General features: G+C 35.9%; 1 protein-coding gene and 1 pseudogene across 2 annotated transcripts; both read right to left on the bottom strand.

Moving 5' to 3' along the window:
* Nucleotides 1–413: 413 nt before the first annotated feature.
* Nucleotides 414–16,855, bottom strand: LOC121997571 (sister chromatid cohesion protein PDS5 homolog A-like). 2 transcript variants are annotated; one of them, XM_042552048.1, is made up of 33 exons: nt 16,572–16,855; nt 14,779–14,982; nt 14,480–14,661; nt 13,365–13,491; nt 13,033–13,251; nt 12,221–12,437; nt 11,986–12,131; nt 11,752–11,897; nt 9,740–9,889; nt 9,582–9,630; nt 9,319–9,507; nt 8,916–9,098; nt 8,332–8,486; nt 8,069–8,195; nt 7,841–7,990; nt 7,695–7,760; nt 7,465–7,601; nt 7,260–7,377; nt 7,022–7,156; nt 6,714–6,913; nt 6,289–6,445; nt 5,969–6,109; nt 4,715–4,795; nt 4,009–4,602; nt 3,832–3,933; nt 2,592–2,671; nt 2,343–2,394; nt 1,826–1,912; nt 1,689–1,726; nt 1,292–1,360; nt 1,041–1,219; nt 858–967; nt 414–761 (listed from the first exon to the last, which is right to left on the bottom strand). In XM_042552048.1, exons 1-33 carry the CDS (start codon nt 16,662–16,664, stop codon nt 726–728), a joined length of 4,719 nt encoding a protein of 1,572 aa, XP_042407982.1. In that variant the 5' UTR covers nt 16,665–16,855; the 3' UTR covers nt 414–725. The 2 variants fall into 2 exon arrangements, with proteins under 2 accessions (XP_042407982.1, XP_042407983.1); XM_042552049.1 differs by having other exon boundaries at nt 6,714–6,904.
* A 1,168-nt stretch (nt 16,856–18,023) lies between these two features.
* LOC121997569 lies at nt 18,024–20,281 on the bottom strand (annotated as a pseudogene).
* Nucleotides 20,282–22,920: the final 2,639 nt, after the last annotated feature.

Raw genomic sequence — 22,920 nt, 5'->3', positions numbered from 1 at the left:
GAATGAGATTTAAATTCTTATTGTTCCACCCTCCTCTGTAGTTGCCACAATGAGATCTCAAGGTCGAGCCTTGGGACAACGGAAGAATAAATCTCTTATCCCCGTATTATACCCTGACTGCTACATGCCCATTCGGATATTACGATTTACCTCCCTCGTGATAACCTTCGGTCGGGTGCGACAATATAACTCTCTACATTTCTTAATTTTTATGTTCTTACTAAAATTCTGATCAATAATCATTACCAACTCAATTAATTTTAGTGAAATAACTTAACAGATCAAAAACTTATTACTTTGATATTTTGACAGTTTGGATTTAAATCCTCTTGATCAATTCATACAAAACTCTGATACAAAATATGGTTTATTGAGTTAACTTAACCAAGCATCAGGAATCATCAACAAGAAGCTTCAATAACATGTTGGTTATTTGCTAGTTTATGCAGTTGCATGATACAACACATGGAGGCAATGAATGGGATTTGCAAATCCATAACAAACATCTAAACTAATCTAACACGAGAAAGGTAATCAAGTTTTCGATTGTTCACATGAACAAGTCATGCCTAGATGGATTCCTAAAATTTTGCACTGGACTATACGGCATCTGTTATTTTACATAGTCTTATCAACATGTCGAAAATCCTAGTAGTAGCGGTTGCCTGGCAATAGAAGCTGCATTTTGGCAGATGCACATTCGGGTTAGGGCTGGATTTGAAGGATCAAGTGGACTTCATTGCTCGTAGCCTCCACACATTCTGCATCATTTTTTGTTTACATTGGAAGAGTGGTCATTGTCGGCAAGATCAAGCATGAAAGTAATACTGGAGATCAAGAAAGAAAGATGAACATACAATGGGTTCATCGTCTGAGTTATCTTTGGTGTCTGAGAAATTTGGCGACCTGTCCTCATCACCCAACTCTTCAGTTTTTGTTTTCTCTTCTGTTTCGGAGGTTGGTGAGGCTGCAAATAAATAAATAAAAATAATAATAGAACTGGCACAAATGGATACCAAAGGCTGAATAATCATATGTACCTGATTTTGCATAATTGAACTCAGACTGAAGAATGCCCCTCTCCTCCGACTCATCCTTACTGCCCGGACTAGGATCTGCTTCAGTGTTGCTCATTGACACTGGTTTGCTGCTTTCCTCTGCTTTCTTTTTAGTAGAACCCATTTTCTTTGCCTTAGAGGAGGAAGACCTGTCAAGTTCTCTATTTGGTAAATTAGATGTTTAGTTTAATAGGCAAAACTGTAAAAGAACAAAGCAACTAGATTCTACATACTTATTCCTGCTCTCCTTATTTTTTCCAGGATCGGAATGGTTATTCTTGTTATTTACAGACTCCGGTGAACTGCAATGCCATTCGTAGATAGAACTGAATAAGAATCAAGAGGAAGCTACGAAGTCCTCATTGCACTTTTTTAAAGAATGGATTAAATTTCATCCTACAGTTTCACGACAATGTTTTCAAGCTTCTAGAATAAGGGTATGCATTGTTGATCATCATAAACATCAAGCTGTGTTTATCTCAATTATTTGAAATGGGCAACATAAATTTTATTGCTTCATTGAGCTAAAAGTTGTATCACTTCCTTTGACCTCCCTCTATCCTCCTCACCTCTAAGCGAAGTTGTATCATTAATGCCATGAAAGCAAACAAGAGGATACGATGAACTCACATGTCTTTAGACACTGATGGAAGATGGGATTTTAGTTGCTGCAAAAAATGTAACGCGGAGCAATGCATTAGAAACTTTGATACTTAAAAGGATTTAATAAAGGTTCGAGCAAACAAAAGAGCTGAGAGAAAATAAACCTTTGCCGGTGAATGAGAGTTATCGACGATTTGCCATTTTTCTTTGCTTAAAAGAAGAAGTTCCACATCTCCGTCATCATAAAGAATCTATTACAGTGAAGCAAAAAAACACATGATACATAAGAGATACCTATGCAAGATAGGTAAAAATGGTAGTAAGATGAATGTCAACTTAATTTGAGGCAGTTCTAAATCCAGATTGTGTTGACAAAACATTGATAAAAATACTATATTTTTAAGCTTCATTAGGACGACAATAGTCTAGGAATCGACATTGGTAGTCACAAAAATGCAGTACATCAGTTGCATGTAGATCCTAACTTGTTGATTTGTCCATGACATTTGGCAATAACACTTGGAAAAGTATATAACCAATAAATAAAAAAATCAAATAAAATAGATAACACTTGGAAACTGCTGACCGGTAAGGAACCATTTTTTTTTTTAGATGCAAATGCTTCTGCAAACCAGAAAACAAATCCAAAGAGAAGTAACAACTTAAGACAGTTTTTTTTACCATGTGTTTCTTGTTTTCTGGATCATAGGATTGCACGACACCTTGATAGAATCTGTAAAAAGAAGCATCGTAATTCAAATAGGATAAATAACTTAAGTTTCAAGAGTAATAAAGTGTCGCCGATAACACATTTATGCAAATGAATAATACTGTTTTCCTCTGCATATAACTAATAGCCGACAAGTTAATTAGCAAAAACAACAAATTTCATAGTAAGCCACCAATTAAAAGGCTTCTACATATTCTTACCGTTTATCCAATGGCCACCAGATCTTTATTCTGGAACCAACTAACTCGGATTCATTTGATTGATCTATTAGTGACGTACACTGCGAACATATATGATTCGTCAACATTAAGAATTTTCTTTATAAAAAAGCTAGCAAATGCATTAAGAATAATTCCTATATATTATTAGCATATCAATGATAAGGAGGAAGCATAAAACAATAATTTGGTACAAATTGTAAGATGTGCAAGCATAAAACAGTGTAGTCAGACGAAATCAAGCTAAGAATAAGTACAGTTGATGCAACAGGACACACTCAAAGTTGTGAATTGAAGAACCAAGCCTAGATCTTTTTACCACATATATTATGTTTAGTATGCATGACTCATGCATTAGATTTAATGAAAATAAACTTTCTACTAAATTGGCTAGATCTTTTTTCACAAATATTCTCAGAAAAATGAACTTTGTTGAGTAAAGTGACATGACAAGAAATTTTTCAATAAATCAGACAGATTGGATTAATCATTTATCTATTAGATAGACTGACATCAGCGTTCTTCATGCCCTCCTATTGTCTCTAGTTGATCATTACTTTATATCTTGAAGTTGTTGGCGCTTAACTCTAAGTTCTAAACTATAATGCATTTTGGTACTTGAGAATCAAGGAGCATAATTTAAATATTCTATCTGCATTTAGGAATGTAACGCCTGACCCCCCCCCCCAATTGAATTCAGTTTTTTTACTTATGGAGAAACAGTTCGATTGTTCTAGTTTAACAAGGACTAATGTTAAGTTTAGAAGCATTATTAACCAGAGTGAAGGAGATGGTTAGGTCATAATCATTGGTTCATTCAAAACAGATGCCACATGTGAGATGGTAAAAGAAGAGATATAGCCATTCAGAAATCTAAGATTTTCATTTTTCTATTATTCCTCTTGGATCCCTTCAATTTTAGTGGCAAGTTAGCTAGGTAACTGGAGTAGCATGACAAACAATCTATATTTCAGTCTAGAAACACATTTCTTTTGTTTATCAAGTTCTTCCAAGAAATGGCACATCACCAATCATCATAGTTATCTTACACTTGCAAGAAATTAATCATTAGAAGGGCAAACTGAGGACCTAATCTGGCATCAAGCATATGCCAATAATAGAAATGGAATGGAATGACTTAGCTAGAACTGGTAATCAGTAAAAAAGAAAGGAAGCAACAATCACAAAGCTAGATAATGAATAAGTTACTATGTTAACATACCTTTTCTAAACCAGCAATGCTTCTTCTTTTACGTTTTTTGGTTGAACTAGTTGTACTTCTCGATTGATCACCTTTCTTTCTGTTATCTGGTAATGCCAATTTCTGTAATATATCACATAATGATGAGCAAATTAGAAAGGCCACAACCTTATATGAATGAAATGATTTTATTTTAACCTCTGAAGAGCTATCTGCATCTTTTTTAACATGCACTTCATTGGAAACTTTTCTTCCTTTCTTGGATGAGATGTCAGACGCGTATGAGAGTAGATCAGTTTTAGTTTCAGTCTTGTCCTCCTCAAACAAACTCCGCTCTAACAAAGAATGTAGGGGAGATATCTTTGTGTTTCCCTTCAAACCCTTTGATGAATTGGGCCTACTCGTGGAGATTGATCTTTTGCGTTTTGGAGTAGGTACGAGCACCTCAAACCCAATTACATCTTGTTTTCTTTTTGGTGATGATATTTCCTTCTCAGTATTGATTTTACCAAACACCTTTTCACTTCTGCGACTCTGATCTGTAAGTATTTCTGCTGGGTCTTGAGCTTGCTCAAAATTGTCCAAATTTATTTCTCTCACCACACCCAGAATGTCAAACTCGCTGTCAATATTTTCCAGATCATCAAATATGTCCTTTTTCACTTGTTTCTTCTTTTTCTTCTTCTTGGCTCCTTGATTTCTGAGAATTTCCATCATCTTCCCAAGAGGAACCTCATTGTCATCTCCATTCTCTTCTATAATCATTCCATCATCTGCAACAGCTGAGTCACCCTAAAATATAGCACGAACAAAAATTGTGTAGTCAGAATATGATGAACCAGATGGTTACCGATGTATCAAATTTACAATTCCAAAATTTTTCTTAAATCCTGTAGGTGGATACCATTTTTTTATTCTCAAGTCTAAGAGCTTCAAAATGGGCCAAGGCACTATCACTACTCAACCACGTCCGTTTGTTGTCATCCTAAGAAGGGGATAAAACAAAGTTCAGTCAAAAAGCAACACAAATATAAGTTCAGAAAGACATTAATAAAAATATAAAGCAAATAAGAATTGGGAAATACAATTGGCTAAGCATTTATGCCAAAAGTGGATCAGAAGATAGGACTTCCTGTTTTGATTTCATCTTAAAGTGACTAAAGTTGATCAATTAATTACTAAACTCAAAAGCTCAGAATGTTAGGAAGCAAAAGAGGGTTCATCTATATAGGATTGATCTATATAAGATATCCTTAGTATACAAAATCGGATTCAAGTTGTATAATATGATAATTAACTTGGTTTGACTCTAGTTTGACCCAAATCGGGTTGAGCCTACCACCACATATCTTATTCTGCCCATTAAATATTTATTTAGGTCTAAGTTGAAGCTAATTAGGACTAAATTGAACCCAAAACTAGCTCAGCATGAAATAACCCGTGATGATGCAAGCTGACTGTTGGCGGGTAAAACACAGAAACAATACAGTTCCCTGGCGCCTAAACTGCACTGGAACCAGAATTTCGGACCTTGGATCTGGCTCTCTTTCATATATACCTATTATGATACTGATGGTCGTATCCTTCACAACTAATAGTTTATCAAATTAGTCATTTTACAATGATGTAATTGGACGTCATACAATCAACACATCATGCCTCATTATGAAACATCAAATAGTCTAAGTACTATGATGATATCATACCTATTTGAAGTAACACAGGTACAATGTACTATTTCTGAAAAAACTTTTAGAACACATTGAACAACATTTGTAAAAAAGCTTCTATCACTGAAATGTAGTTTAATTTCTCACTGGAATGACATGTTCTCCACATCTACAATTTGGCTCCATAACATATTAGTTCAATTAGATATTTGTGTCTCCACGATTTTCATCATAAGCTAATTTGCCTTTTCCCTTTCCATGTGAAGAATACAATTTTAATAAGAACAGTTTGAAGGTGTTGAGCCTGTTCACTCAACCATGGTTGAGGAGAATGGAACAATGTTAATTTGAGAGACAGTTAACAATACAGATATAGAGACGCACACAAAAAAAAGATATCTCCAAAGAAGAACTCAAGGGAAAAAAAAGAATGGAGTAAGACTTCATCCTTTGAAAGGATGAAGACCGTTTAATCAGGAATGACTCACCGTCATGCTATCATTAGGGCTACCGTCGATGGCTTTGAATAACATGCTAGGCAAGGGAACTACATCAATCTCTGAGACCTGAAGCTCAGGCACTAGTTTCTTCAAAATTGAGAGCCCAAGCTCACATATAGCATGTATAGTCTGCATATCCCCAACAAAATGCATAGCACAGTTAGTTAACAAAATGTAAGTGACACTCCAAAACAAAATGAATATTGGATAGAAGAAGAAACATGACTGAGCAACAAGAGGACTAAGCAACAATTAAATGGAGCTGAAATATGAAATTGTTTGGCAGTCTGGGAGAAGTAATCACTTACAGTTGACTTTGTTTCATCAACTGCATCACTGGCGCTTTTAACACTGTGAAAGATGGAAAGGATTATATTATAGCTCTCCTTTCTCTGGATTGGAAAAGCACCAGATTGGTTACCATTGTCACCATGCAACAACAAGGAAAGAAATAAATGCAACCGCCTGAAAGCTACAAAAATATTAGCATAATTTCTCAAAACGGTTTGTAACAAAACATGAGTAAAATGACTGAATTTTAGCGAACTAAAATAATAGAAAAATAATCATCTCTATTTCTTCATAATTTAGACTAAAGGCAGTAACAAAAATAAGTGGAAAATAATACAGTAAGTACTGTCTTACTCAGGTAGGAATATGTAAGTATACAACTTTGTCAAATATTAAAGATAATCAAGGAACGATAGTTCAAATTCAAAAGGAAAGGGCGTACCAGTAAATAGGTTCAAATGCCTGAACATCTATGCACTCGTCAATATTTGGACATGCAGAGTCATGAGCAAGAGCATGGACCATGTAGGCAAGAATATATTCTGGGTAAGCTGGGGTGGCATTCAAGTCAGATTGTGCAGATAGTTGCCGCATTTTAAATTGCCGACATATGTGTACAAGTTCAAGTAGACTCTGTTTACACTACAGGAATGCAAGATAAGTGTCTTGTTAAAAGTAAAATTACTATGTCCCAAATAATTGAATATTAAAAAAATGATCTATTAGGTCAAAATTAAACAAAAGACCAACCTCTTCGTATTCAGGGCAGTGAAAATCATTAAAGCTAAGTAAGAAGGCACAAGCATACTTTGCATCCAGCAACCGTTCCTTTATATACTGATGTATTTTGTTTAAGAATGATTTCTTAGATTCAGCATAAGCATCCTAAATGATAGACATAAAAGGTAACATCATAATGAATCCACAAAAGATAAACAGATTGAAATTTCATTGTCTAAGAAACAACATGTTGACATTGACAAATTACCTGAGAAATTCTTAGAGTCAAATAAAACAAACTAGTAGTTATTTTTTGGTCCCAATATCTTGATAACCGAAGAACAGCTTTTGCAGAAGCAAGCCTCATATGAGCTTTATCAACATCACTACAAGAAGGATTGCAATTTAGCAAACATAAAAGTGCGGGGAAAAAACACTCAAAGTTTATCCTGAATAAAATAAATATTCAGTACCTTGACCATATTTCATCTGAGATTTCCCCATAAGAAAGTATTTTCTGAAGAATTTCCAGAAGCTTTTCAATTCCTGGTCTCATATGAGCATCTCTAGCAGGCATGTAACTCTTTACCAATGTTTTGATACCGAACACCTGCACAAAAGATAGAAATGTATGATTTTTGAAAGTCTTATGTTGACCGCTAATGGTTTTCCAGTAATCTAGTACTATAGTTCATGCATGGACCTTCATCAAACACAGTTCAGATATTTCATTCCATTGAGTATTATCTAAAGAAACTTCATCAGCCTTCTGCAAAATGGGAAAATCACAAACATAAGAATTGTCAAGAGTCTATAGAGACCTAGATAAAATTTTAATGGAAGGCTTACATTTCTGTTCTGCAAGATTTTACTGGTAATGAACTCAGTAATTTCATCCTCTCTGGTTTCAAAAATTGGCAAAGCAGTTTGAGCAATACATCCAAGTGATTGCAAAATAGATGGTAAATGTGTTTTCTCCGCCAACATATCCACAAGCCTCTGATAAATCAATCAGAAAAGTTTTTTAGTCTAGCTATCCCCTCAAAGAAAGTTTACCAAAATTAAACTAATAGCAACCTTGTAAAGAACAGAGAGTGACTTGAGACCATCATCTTTAGTTATTGCTGATAGGGCCTGTACAGAATATTTAGCCTGCTTCCTGGTACCCTCTAGACACAGCCTTTCTAAAAGAAGTTCAACCGAGCTGCAATATGATGAACAAGCATAAAGTCTATGTAAACATATGTCCACAGCTTTAACAAGGAAACCAGGGAGTCACAAAGGGAAGAAAAAACAAGTATGCAATTGTAGTTTCATAGCATGCTGGTAACTGGTTTTACCTTGAAGTCATTGTCAGTTGTTCACGAATGGACCCACCAGCCTTTGCTAGAACATGAGCAATACCTTCCTTAATTAATTCATTGTCTACTTTCAGAAGAAGAAGAATATCTTCTTCACAGCCAGCTAAAAGCAAGGGAGAATAACCTGAAATGACCTGAAATAGGCATATTTATAATTTGAAATAAGGGATCAACAGTTTCTGTAGGAAAAGACTAAAGAGCCTAATGTTGAAAGTGAAAAGGTAAAATCACTATCATAAATTCAAACGAAGATGTACTTTGTTTGGGAACAAACTGTATACAATAACTACATTTCCAGATGTTGACAATATGTAGAAATAACGCAATTGATACAATGAGCAAAATCAGAGATCAATGCGAAAATTATCACTTCATTTTAGCAAATTAAATTGCAGCTACCAATACTGAGAATCAAATAACTAATATCACTTCTGTTGCATTTCATTAATGTAAATTCTGTCAGCGAAAAGACATCAAATGCATGTGCTTAAACTTGTATGAATTGTATTGTACAATATACAACATGTAAAGTTACAATTTAAAGCAACTGCAAACGTATGTACCGTAAGCACGTTCATGCAGGAGGAAATAAGCTTCGTCTTTCCAGCAGAATGTTGAACATCAGCTTCTGATAGTATCTCTTTGGCAAACTCTTTGTTGAAGAGTATGTATGAACACTTCAAAGTAAGTGTATTCATAAAATCATAAAGTGGATGCTTCTCACCAAGAATTCTAAGCAACTCATCCTGCAAACAGTGACAAAAGGATTCAATTATGGACCACATTTAGCAGACTCCAAATAGCAAGCATGGAATTTTCTGTAAATATATCCAATTAAATTATGGAGAAACTTGCAACTCTGATCTTTTCATCATTTCGGTGTTCAATAATATTCCAACTGTTAAAAAGCTGACAGCTAAAAAAGAACACAATGGAAGAACAATAAAGGAATATGCAAGTAACTACCCGACGTGACCATGATTCCTGCAAACTAATGGACGGATCAAGAAGTGTTGTCAAGATTTTCCAAATATTAGCATCTTTCAACTGATTGAGAAACTGAAAATTCTCCTCAGCCTTCATAGGGTCATTGAACAACCGAGACATGCTCTTGAAGCAAACAAAAATTCTTCTATGGAATTCAGATGCATCTTCCTGCATTTTAAGATCCATTTGTAATAACAACACAAAACAACCAATCACCAGTATGATCATCCATCTTGGCAAACCTGATATGTCTGTCTAAGAGACAGATACTTCTGCATTTCTTGCTGTAACCTGCAATCCAAGAGGAAATCACCTGAAAATCCGTGGAGAATATATCACAAACTAGATACTCCTAGCTGAACAGAGAAAATCCCCTCACTATTGTATCAGAACTACAAACCTTTGCTTTTGCAAAAGAATCTGCTCAATGGCTTTAATCTCGAATTTATCAAGCACCGAAAAGATTGACACCCAATGTTTCACCCTATTTTTGAGTGGTAACTCAGGCGGAAACAAAGATCCACAAAGGATAAGTTCAACTGCTTCCAACCTGCAAATTGTTGCTTATAATCAAGACCAAGTGTCTTTAAGAATTGCACCTAACCTAACCCGTCAATCAACCAAATTAAAAAATAAAACAAGGAACATCTGAAAAAGAAAATTAATATATTTCTGGCTCTACATATAAGAATATCCCAGCAGAGTTTATGTACAATACCACCTAGTAACGAAAATTTACTGGTTCAATCAACGACCAATAAGACCACTAGGTAGCAATTTTTTTTTTTGCAGTGATCAATGTTTGAGTTGGTACAATAAAAGTATAGTAATACACTGTAAACACGAATAAAGGCTTTAACCATTTTGTATTTTATTGTTGCTACATACTAATACAACATTACATGATATATAGCCGTCTAACGGATCACCGAAATTATAATGGAGTCGTATTATAAATCCAGTTTCAGTATCTTTCTTCAGCAAATTAAGGCAGATTTTCATCAACCTCTAAGCTTGAGAACAAGAAGAGAGAAGCTATTGGGTGATGAATCATTTTTATTTAGAATTAAAGAGTGCTCCACTTTTTACATTTCCACATAAGTTAGTGATTAATCTTTGTGGCTAGTCACCCAGAAGATGGTCGTCCTCCAGGTTGATTATGAATTCTCAATAATAAGAACTATGATTCACTTTATCTCTTATTCAGTCTCAATACTCACCAACCTTTGACATAGGTGATTTTAGTGGTACTATTTGTGGTTCTCTGCAACCATTTTGATTGCACCAAGACCCAAAAAAAAAGAAACAAATGATGCACCTATTAAAGATCAACTGAATTAACTAAAACACTTCAAGAGTATGATATCCTGTATGATTGTTGTCATTGATTAAGATTGTAAGAGTATGATTATTGGTTCTGACACACAGTTTCAAAATTATATTGGCCCTGCTGATGCCAATTTAGTAACTTCCCAGATCATTGTCCATGAATTCCTTTTTATTATTGCCCAACTTAATGGCCATTAGATTCAGACCAACCCAAAGATCTAAATAGTTAGTCTGATGAATGACACTTTGTGCATAATTTCTGCAAGCTTCCAACGAATATAGAACTTTGTCAGGGATAAATGAATCTTATATTATACAAAACTAACTAAATTGAGATAGGTGAATTTGGTTCTGATAAATGGTTCTTATATTATTGAGATAGGTGAATTTGGTGGCACTTTCGATGGTTCTGTGCATACTGTAAAATTCAAGCAGAAAATGATACATGTGATCAGTTGAACTAACAACAACCAAATCTTATCCAACTGTGTAGGGTCAGCATGTGATCAATTGAACTAACCAAAGAAAATGATACACTTCATGAGTATGATCTCAGCTAAAAAACTTTACTTTAACACATTATGTTATATTTCTTTATTTTACCAAGAGAGTATTTTATTCATTAACTAAAGCATCATTTATGTTTCAGCAAAACAACATTATTTTGTTAATGACAAAATGAAGATGGATACTAGCAGTTTGAAATTACGCATTTAATAATTATACTAAGATTCTTTGCATATCAAAGAACAAGGATAATAACAAAATTTGATGAAATTGAGATGATATTACACGGGCATGTGTGGATTTGTGACAAATAGTAAAAAAGGTTAGAAAAATGCTCAAAGCATTAAAGTGACACAAATTGTTCAACACGACGGCTTGATGACTATGAACTCCAACTTGTTGCAGTTTGAGAAATGCCAGGATGATTGGAAGCAATTTTGTGCATAATGTCTGATTATGCATGTGAAGGCGAATACAGAAAGAAATCATAGCAATTCTCATTTGAAATAAAGGTCACTCTCTGAGCAACCAAAATTATCAGTATCACCAACTTTAAATTATTTGTGTGCTACATACCTAAAATCTCGGTCATATAGACATCTCAATATCTTCCCTGGTATCCATCTACAGTCATCCAAATTTGTTGAACCATCAGAGCTTTTTGAGCAATATAGTCGGTGCAGATCAACAAGCCTCTCCATGGTATACTTCTTTACAGTCAACTAAGGGATGATTACAAAACAATAGTACAAATCAGGAAATCAACATTAACAGATGAGTAAATAAGTATCAAAGAGATGGGGTACAAACAGATTTGTCTCGCAGACGCTCAGCCACAAAACTAGCAGTCTCAATTGGAATTACTTTGAAAGAGTGACAAGCCAAATCATAAACTGCAGCAACAACTTTTTGTCGAACATTCTCATCATAATCCAACACTCTGTCAGAAAGTGCCTCTGAAAAAAATAACAATCATATTTCACACCATCAAATGTTAGCAAAACATATATTAGATGATAAAAATGACTGGCTACTGGCCCCATACTTATAATCTGAGGAGCCTCAGGACGTTCAGGATTAGTAATAAGGCAATTCTTCAAATGATCAATGACAGAGAGACGGACTTCAACTACTCTGTCAGTCAATCTCTTCAGGAATTCATCGAAGACAGGGTGAAAAGCTTCAGAGACAGGTATCTCAGGTAAAGAAAATAATTCTCCCAGTAGTTGAACTGCTTTAAGCCGAATGTCTAACTTATCTGTCTACAAATTTCAAAGTCAAAGAATCATAGCCACTAGTAAAAAATTCATCTCAAGATTCAACTACAACTCTGAATTTGATTATAAAGAAATAAACCAGGCTATATCATATCTCTCTCTCTCTCTCTCTCACACACACACACACTCACACAAGCATCAAAGGTGCATTGCCTCACAAGGCAGCCTCACAGTACAGTGCCAGGCCAATGTAATGATGTACAATATGGCTACCTATTTATCTTATAAAGTTCAATGAAGCAACAAATAGGGTGTTAATTGTCACCCTAAAAGCCATTCTTTGAGTATCTAACTTAAGTGGAACTAGGAACATATTGTCAAGGGTATGAAACTTACAACAACTGTCTGTTATGTAAGGAATTATTCTTGCCATACACACATAAACATCAAAAGCACATTGCCTCACAAGGCAGCATCACAGTATAACAACAGACCAATGTAATGTGCAATATGGCTACCTATTTATCTAATAAAGTTCACTGAAGAAACAAATAGGGAGCCAATTGTCACCCTAAAAACCATCCATTGTGTATATAACTTAAGTGGAATAGGAACATATAGTCAAGGGTATGAAACTTACCAACAATTCGCCTGTTACATAAGGAATTATTCTTGCCAGAATTTGCGGCGCACACTGGTACAAATCATAGATAACTTCATGATGATCAATTGAATAATTCAAATAATTGCCATCGCCTGACAGTGAAGAAACAAGAAACTGCTTTATGAATGGTTCAAGTTTTCCTGCACAACGTTCTATAACATTCATAGCCAGTCTCCGTGCAGCCATAGAGCAACCCTAGTTCCACAATTACAAAACAACACTTTCACAATGAGAAAATGATATGTAAAAACAAATTAAAAAAAAATCAAACTAAAGGGAAAAAATCAGAGTAAAATCTATAGCCTTACATTTCTTTTATGACCCAACACTGAAAGCAGGATTACAATAAGATTTTCCTGTAATTCCTCACTTTCATCTAGAATAAGTGTTACGATAGTCTGCATCAACGTAAGGATGTTTTGGGGATGACCATCACTGCATATTAAGTCACCATAGTTCAAGTATACTCTAAAGGACAAATATTTAGCGCTACTGATGATTACAATACAGACGAAAATGATATAAAAATCTCATAGCGTTCATCCTCGTGATGCAAATGAACAAGTGTTTAGCTGCAAGAACTAAAACAAATTGAGCTAGTATACGACGACTATAAATGAGCACTATGCAGCCATGCACCAAAATAATTTAAGGTGCAGATTCTGGTGAAGCTGACCATCTTCTGATGTTCTCAGTTATTAATATTTCTTATTAGCTTTAAATAATTAAGAGTCTGTGAGAAAATAGAGAACTGGCTATGCTACTCAGCTTTAATAATTAAAAAAGACAACTATAGCAATGATAAGAAGTGATCTTTAATAAATAAAGTAAGAAAAGAACATAGTTAATGTTACATTCACTTTTTGAAGTAGAAAGGATGCCAGCTTTGTTGATCAGCAATCCCCATTTCGTTGATACCAATAAGAATATTTTCTTCAACAACAGCATGAATATCTTCCTAAAATTGTTTTATCTTGCTTCATAGACCAACATAAACTATCAATATAAATCCAATTCATTGCAAACAAAATCAGGATAAACTTTTAGATCTTTTACATCAACTGACAACATAAACAGATAAATTCTTTATCTTATTTTAAGTAACTTCTGTATTGATGATTTCAATCTACAAATGATTTTTTAAGCTCTCTATCTAGTCAGCTACAGATTTCCTTTCACATTGTAATATTGCCATCCCATATGTATTTTGCATAAAGTAGATGAACTGAGATGCCAATGTCTCATGGAATCTCAACCTCTTGTTCTTGAGATTTAATGATTGTTTGACCATTTGACTAGCAACATCTTAAATTAATGGTAACCTACTGTTGAAGCTGTCCATTATTCATCAACAACTGATAATTGAAAAGAAAATTCACTTGATTTAATTGCAATGGAAAAATGATTGCAATAGCATTGTCACCTGATAACTGAAATAAATGTTTTGAGCATTTCCAGTATGAGATCATAGCATTCAAGATCCAACATCACAACACATGACCTGTATTTGGCAACAGTCTCTAGGATAACAACCCTTCTCTCATATGATGGACTGTCAATATCACCTAATCCCACAAAGGAATCAACAATCAAATGAAATATATCCTGCAAAAAACAGACAAATTATAACTAGGAGAGAGAGGTTCAATCAGTCTACACACTAAATATCTTAATACTTTTTAAGAACTCAATGCTGCTTCCTCTAGAGAAGAAAATACAAACCCGCAGAACATCATCACTATAAGGAGCATCAGGTGCAGTTATTCTGGTGATTTCACATACACAGGTTGCTACGAGAACTTTTACATCACGATCTTGATGTGTCAACAGCTCTTTTTGGGCAAATGCATTAAGACAAGACTGCATTGAGTCTGAGACTGAAGGTTCTGGTGATTGCTCTATCTCGGATAGACAGTTTGCAGCTTGCTACAAAATCAATTAAAAATAAGTTGCATAAAATAAACAATAGGCAACCTAATCTATCCCTCAATTATTGGAGTTAAGACATGTAAGAACAAATAGCTCCACCATCACACCAACTATTCAAAATAAATAACATACTGTTATTGTTTATTTATTTGTTACCACATGTCTACACCAAAGACAGCGATAGAATCAATGTATTGTATTCTGTTATTTAAGGTATTTGAATGGTCATTGTCCAAAACCAAAGGAAGTTGGGCTAGCCAAAATAAATGAATTAATTACAGCTGTAGAGAATATATCGACAAGAATCAACATTGTGTTTCAGTTGAAGTTATGTCAATAAAGGAGCAGCCTGTTCACGAAGCTCCTGCCAATGCAGGGTCCCGGGGAAATGTCTATTGTACGCAATCTTACTTGCTTTGCAAGAGGTTGTTTCCGAGATTTGAATCCGTGACCTCTAGGTCACACGACACCAACGTTACTATTGCGCCAAGTTATGTCAGTAACAAATCACAAAAGTAGGTTGTCAGTTATGCGAGTTGGACCAAGAGGCGAATGAAAAGATGAGCCAACAACTGCAACTTGAAGCCAACCTATACTTCAAAGCATAAATCACTAGTTTATTTCAATACATTCATATTAGCTATTCCCACATCAAATCATCGAACAAAAGATTGCTAAGACAATTAAGCTCTTGTGGATTTGATTTTGCATTCAATTGGTTAAACACATAAGAAATTAGACCATTTGTGTTCCCCCGTCTAGGCTGTGTATTGTTATTGACTGAAGATGAATTTCCAATGAAATAGAGCAAATACTATGTGGGATACAAATTCAGTGACGACAAGGAACTCCAACCCACAAACTTAAAAGCTATCAAACTCTGACAAGAATCATAAACTAGATCAACGTTAAATAATATCCAAGGTTATGGGATAGAGATGAAGCGGAGATATGTTGAGGCTCAGCAAATTATCCTTTAAAGAAATTTAATCAATGAACCAAGTATTCAGAGATAAAAATAATGCAGCAGAAGATATGAAAATCGTGAGGCAGCACATAGTGCCTGTCAATATGCTCAAGTTCAAGCACAGATGCAATTTTCTCAGGAAGTAAAAACCATTTGCAAATATTTGATGAAGTCAGCCTATCCCATATGACAAAGATGCTGCGTAAGAGAGGTTTTACAAAATCAACTCGAGGATTATGGGAGTTAAGTCTTATATGAAGTTGCCAACAAGAGACGACTCACAGCTTAAACATAATTCCTTCTTTTAAGTTAACCTGTCAAACTTTCCATCTTTGGTGGCCCTTACGTGATTTAAACTCCACACTTTAACTTTAATTCCGACAAAAAAAACTGCATGGGAAATCAAGAAGACACAACTTACGGATCCAATATATGTCAAACCAACATTTTGCTTACAAAAAGCACAAAAATACTCCATTGTAACCACAATTCCACGAGCAACCTCACTCGAACCCTAACAGCGACCTAGTGTGACTGCCCCGCACCGAAACGCTAGAAATTCAAAGAAACAACTACGCAAAGGCGAGCTTTTTCTGAGAACCGAGTTCAGATCACCAACCTTGAGTAGCTTAATTAGCGCGTCCTTGGACGCCGGAAGGCTCTCCAGCTTCGATCCCACCTCCTCCAGCTGCTGCCGAAGCTGCTGTGCCATTTCGGCAGTTCAGACCGCGATGGAGCGGGGGTTGACCAGCTCCTCCCTCGCCCTCCCCCTCCACGTCTAGGTTTTCCGCCCGCTGCCTCGTTCAAACAACCAGAGGAGAAGGACTCGAGTGGATCGGGATGGGGAGGAGCCAAGGCAAACGAAAGGGGTGCGCACGAGGAGTGAGTTCGAACGACACTTTCGATCACCGGGGACCCGAAGAACACAAGGATGTCATGTATCATACACAACAGCGAGCAGCTTACTTGCAACGTGTCTCGATAATAAAAGTCGATTCTCAAGGGACCCGCCAACATGATAAGTTGCGTGTGTTAGATAAGAACAGAGTTAACATAACACGAACTCGTGGGATCTGGTGCGGACTTGAGGATGCTATTATGCAGATAACCTCTTTTTCTTTCGTGAAATAACAAATTGGCCTTTTACGAATTTTACGCTATATTATATGCACCAACACCCTCTCTGGGAAAATATTTACTCTGTAACCCTTAATTTTTAAGTGTGTGTGAAGGTGGCAAAATGGGCAATTTTTTTAAAGAAGAATATTTATTCCTAATTTTGTATTAAACTAGTAGCTACATTCCAAATAGAATATTCATTTTCTTATAATATAATAATATTAGTGTAAACAATAAATGAGGAGTAAAATATAACATGATTTGGGATGATTTAGTTACTAATTTGATGATGATCATACAATAGAATGAGACATAAGAACTTCGGTCATTCGGGAGGAGAGGCTTTGACTAGGCGATATATTCTTCTAACTGAAGCATCCTTCAACTTTAGTCAGAGCATTGGTGTTTGACTCAACCCAACAAAGTCGAACTACTTATAATTCAGGATAACTAAACTCATCATACATTCATCTCACATACTTTGATCAAATTCGATCTAGTTGGGACAAACTTAGCTGACCTAGCCACAACTCTATCTACCAAGACATGCCGGCATGATGATACATCATACATGATGTTCGATACCACACCACACTAAGAGGAAGAAAACACAGAGAGGAGAAAGACAACGGGGATATTGGAAGTCTCATGGCAACACAACAGAACCTTAGCCTGTCTCATGACAAACTCGTGACCACGGAAGTTTCATGACAAACTCATGATCATGGAAGTTTGGCCCTGTCTCAAACTTGTTTAGCATGTCCGTCGAATAAAGCAAGTAGTTTCGACTAGCACGAACCATTTTTTAAAACACTTTTCGGGTACTAAGCCTTCAGTTTCCAGGAATGAATATATACATATACACAGTTTAACTCTTTCAGCAGCAAGAGTATCTTTTGATTGTCAAAACTAACTAAAACAAGGGGAAAAGAAAAGCATGTTTATCCTCTTGTTGAAGAAAATAGAGACACTAAAACAAAGGTTGAAAAGGTTAATCGAGCCAACAACAAGATCAGCCCATGGAGCTGTTTGCTGAAATAGATTTTTATTTTTTTTGTCTTCCACAGCGTTGTTTACTCAAGCAGAATCCATCTTTTCCACTTCATCCTCTTCGATGATTGTTTTAGGCTTCGCGGCAATAGAATTCTGCTTTGAGAGTAGTGGCTTAGTCACTTCCGAGGTCTGCTTCACTCACTGCAAGTTGAGGTAAGTGTAGAATGGCATCCCACACAAAGCGGCAACTGCTCCGCTGAGACTAACCATTCCAGGGTCGGAGTTGAAGAACACAAATCCACCGAGCATGATTACACAAGTCTTGAACTGACCGAGAACAACATGAGAGACTGCAGATGTCGCACTGTGCAGTATCAATCGTGTCAAAAGAGTTAAAAAAGCAAAATGATTAAAGGTAATCTGAGAACATTTACATGCCAACTTACATGACCAAAATCTTTTATTAGTCATTGATTAAATGCCACACCCTCTCTTCATTCTTTTAGGACAAACTATATTCTAATCTCATTAATTTTTCTTTCTCTAATGATATTGAATCAATTGTGTATTTTACTACTTTGGAAGTATCAAATGCTTTATAAGCTAATGCAAGCTTAATCATTTAGACTAACAACCTTCTACAAAATAGGACAAAATCCTAAACACGGTCGAAGTATAACTACCCTCCTACAATATGGTGAAATTTGAATATCTGACAGCAGCAAATTGTGTCAAGTTGAAACATTTAGTCACCTAGTGCAGTTGAGGTACAATTTAGCATATGTAAATTATCATTACTCGGAGACTAACGCAATCATATTAAATGTGACTAGTGACTCACCCAAGCGCCAAAGCCCTAGACCACTGGAGAAGAAATCCAAATAATGCTGATATTATGATGGCAGATGCATTGTTCCAAGTCCAATAAAATGATAATACACCTAGGGGATCTAGCAATGGCATTAAAACCATGAAGAAGAATATGGTAATCGGGCTTGTCTTCCACATTAACCTGGTCAGACGAACTGATTTAGCAGCACTTTTAGAAGTGGTGAATAGAAACAACTATGCTATTATTCCACATATGCAAGCGCAGTCCAGTTGCCTGTTTGTTGCAAATTTGACCATAGAATTTTATTTACAGCACTTGGTGCAATCCATGCCAATGCGACACAAGCACCAAAAAAATTAAATTGCAGATCAGTAACTGTCGCAACAGCCACACCGATTGAAACAAAAGCCAGTGTGATAACCTGTATTAGACATGAAAATGAAAAGGTGTTGGAGATTCTTCTGAAAAAGGGTATGGTATCATAACTAAATCTAGGAAAGATTCCAACAAAAACAATTCATTATAGTCCATATGTATCCATAAATAATCAAACATATACACTGAGAAATTTCGGTCGCATGATATGAAACTTTATAATAGTCTTATCTTTCAGTCACTGTCAAATATTCTCCCATTTTCTTTACAAGTGCTGGATACCATTCCCCACTCCCCCCTCCCCAATTTAAATGATCTTGGCAGAAATATGGTGCTTTGTGCAAAGGTTCAATATGAAGAAAGAATATGTGTATAATGTATTACATAGATTCTGCTAAATATACATGTAATCCAAAGCTTAACTTGGGAAGGGTATACATGTAAAAAGGCAACTAGAGCAAGTCCTAAAAGAATACAAGCATGTACAACTTCTACTACAAATTGGCCACTTCTAAATATTTTTGCTTATGCTAGACCAATTAATTGCATTTAAATAAATTTCAAATTGCATCATAAGGAGAAACCTTTTGAAGAGTCACCCTCTTACTAAAAATCATAAACTCAGCAAGAACAATTGTTGGAGTCACAGCTATCTTAGCCATCTGATAGAAGTCCACACTGCCAATAAAAACCAGAAATCAATAGAAATAAAGAAAGTTTTAAGCATTAGTATAAGAAAGGGGATCATTTTTTGCATTAGGTAAGAATTAGCACAAATCAAGTTACAACTCGGACGGGAGTCACCTGTGATGTAGTAGGCTAACAATAGCAAGTTCAGTGGCCATAGCCATCACTGCACCCAGGACGAATAAAGAAGAAAATGGTGTAGTTTTAGAAGGAGGTGAAGCAGGAAGCAGTGAGAGTGCCTTGAAGATAGCTATGAGCAACCAAGAAGTTACATAATGGATAAAAGAAAGGGCTACTGGAAAATTGAATCCGACCTAGTCCATCACCTGCAAAACAAAGATCACTGGTTCTTCAGACAAAAAGAAACCTATATTGAACGAATTGGCTATTGTGATTCGAAAGGAATGCGTGGAGTTATTCCGCACAGGAGTAGGATTTTAAAGAAATGGAAGCACCAAATTGGTTTGTCTAGGAGACATGAGATACCCACCACTTTGTTGGTCATGATTATTCCAACAGTCCTCCCTTATGTGTTAGTCACTATTCCAAAGGCTAGTAGCCGCCCGTGATTTACCTCCTCCGTGTTGGCCTTGGGACGGATTGGCGGAGGCGCTGGGGGCGAGCGTATTCGCCTTTTTGCCACAATGATTATTCCAACAGTCACAATGAAATTGAAGGTCAATGCCACAACAGGACCACATAACTTTTGTGCTTTGCTCCTTCCAAAGTATGAATATCACTGTATAAAGAACTTCGTAGCTCCTCCAATGCTCGACCTGGAATCCATATGATTGAAAAAAATCAACAGAACGGAGCAATTTGATATCTCCTGTTCCACTTGCACAATGAATTATACCTTTATCCATGAAGACTTATTGAGACAGAAATTTAAATTAACTCATAATGGTTATTTTACCCCCTTACAAGACACACCAAGAATATGTCACCATTATCGAACCATGTTAATGTTGGAAATGTGAATGGAAAAAAGAGGTAGAGAAGAAGAAACTCTATTGTGCATGAGTTTTTAGACCCACATTGTGAGTCTCTTGGCTTTATTGTTGGTTTAAATTATGGCACATGCATTGATATTGTGGACATATGCATGGGGAGAGGCTCTCTCACATGTGGGTGCGTAAGGGGTGAAAATCCAAGGATCAGATTTGACTGAACCAAGTTGACTCGTGTACGAGCACAACCTGCACTCGTCGAATATCGGACCGGTCGAAGCAAAATTTGCCTAAAAGAATGAACCAACGTTTTGCCACCTGAATATCTTTTTGCTACCTGCTTAAGAGTGTAATGGAAGCATTAATATGAAATTAATGGCGATTCCGTAACGTTTCGACATTAATGGTGATTTCATAACGTCTCGGCATTAAATGTGACATTAAACCCATTAATAATGATTTCGTAATGTCTTGACATGAATAAAGACATTAAACTCATTAATGGCGACATTAAACCCAACATTAAATGACCATAATTTGGTCATTCATTGCAGGCAAGGTGAGAGCTCCTATATAAGGAGTCTGGATCTTGAGCAAAGAGGAAAGGAGCGGAAGATAAGCGAAAGCGAGAGCAATAGCAAAAGAATTCCTCCACTGTCGTTTCTAATTCTTTTCTCTTAGTCGTGCATTATCCGCATGACGGAACTACTCGTAATAACACTCAGGTGCATTCTCTGTTCGCCACGAACAACTAACGCTTGGTTGTGTGTGTGGTTTTGTCGTTGTATCATGGGAAACAAATGACCCGAAAGGACCTCGAAGCACAGCTAGAGGTGGGACGAATCTGTTTCAAGGAAACTGCGTTGAGCGCCGACCTTGGCATCTTTCTTGACAAATTCCTTTACCGATTTGGTTGCACACTGCATTGACTTTGCGACTCAGACCATCGGAAGCTTGGTTGAACCAGCTCCGCTGGCAGCCTAAGATTATCTGCTCAGGTCATGACAACATATAAATTATAATTGATTTTGTATAATTTCAATTCAGTAATTTTTTCCCCAAAATCTCTGGCAGATTATACGTCAGTTAATACCAACAATTTGAGGTTGACTACTTGAATCCTATCCCTCTATGACAATGTCACTAGCATTATTCATTAAAGTTGTTGATGATCTCCTTCTATTTCCTAAACCTCCAGCTTAAATTGATTTCACTTGTCTAAAAAATGGCAGATATGGATTGCCTAGGAACACTTCTATCATCTTAATTTATTTTTTCCCATTTATTATCTGCCACACTTAATTGCTTCCGAGTAGCATTTTTTTTTAATCGTTTTTAGCAACTTCACACTGATGTAACTGATGAAATCTCCAGCAATCTTCCAAGATATTGGTATAATTCCAAAAACTAGCACAAGATCAAATGCATAATATCCAAAAAAATAAATAAATACCATTTGCCACTTATTTTGATTTCCCAAAAGGCACTGAATGCAGTAGAAAGAAAAGATGCGGTAATTTGAATAACTAGACCTAACTTTACAATTCGATTCCCTTAAATGTAGATAGTTGCAGAATCCAAAGCCTATATTATAGCTACAAGCAATTGGAATTAGGAATAATACATCCATCAGGAAATTATGGTGCAAGGTCTACATCAGGTTATTGTCTAAAGCCTCTTGGGGAGAATGTAGAGCATATAATAAGTCCACAAAAGAGTAAAGTAGGTAAAACGAAAGCTCTATCTCTATGGAGAATTGTAGACGATAACTGATGCCGATTAGCATGGAACGCATAGTAAATCACAGTTTTCAGAATGAAAAAACACAATCCCGTGTTTATCAACAGTCAACACTAGGAAAAGGCAGTGACAAAGAAAGAAACCCTTAAACCTTAAAATTAAATCCATATTCCTTGGAGAAAGGTCATCCGTGTTGGAGACGAACCCTCCGAAGCAATAGAAAAATAAAAACCAAATTAACTAATACAAAAAATTAAAACACTCAAAAAACC

Source organism: Zingiber officinale, chromosome 6A (genome assembly GCF_018446385.1).
Source record: "Zingiber officinale cultivar Zhangliang chromosome 6A, Zo_v1.1, whole genome shotgun sequence".
NCBI classification, from domain to species: domain Eukaryota; kingdom Viridiplantae; phylum Streptophyta; class Magnoliopsida; order Zingiberales; family Zingiberaceae; genus Zingiber; species Zingiber officinale.
This window is presented reverse-complemented; position numbering and strand designations above follow the sequence as displayed.

Coding starts and splice junctions, on each gene's coding strand:
- LOC121997571 (XM_042552048.1), bottom strand. CDS start 16,664: ATGGCACAGCAGCTTCGGCAGCAGCTGGAGGAGGTGGGATCGAAGCTG. Junction 12,132..12,220: donor TGAGGCTCCTCAGATTATAA/GTATGGGGCCAG, acceptor TATTTTTTTCAG/AGGCACTTTCTGACAGAGTG. Junction 1,220..1,291: donor AATAAGGAGAGCAGGAATAA/GTATGTAGAATC, acceptor TTTACCAAATAG/AGAACTTGACAGGTCTTCCT.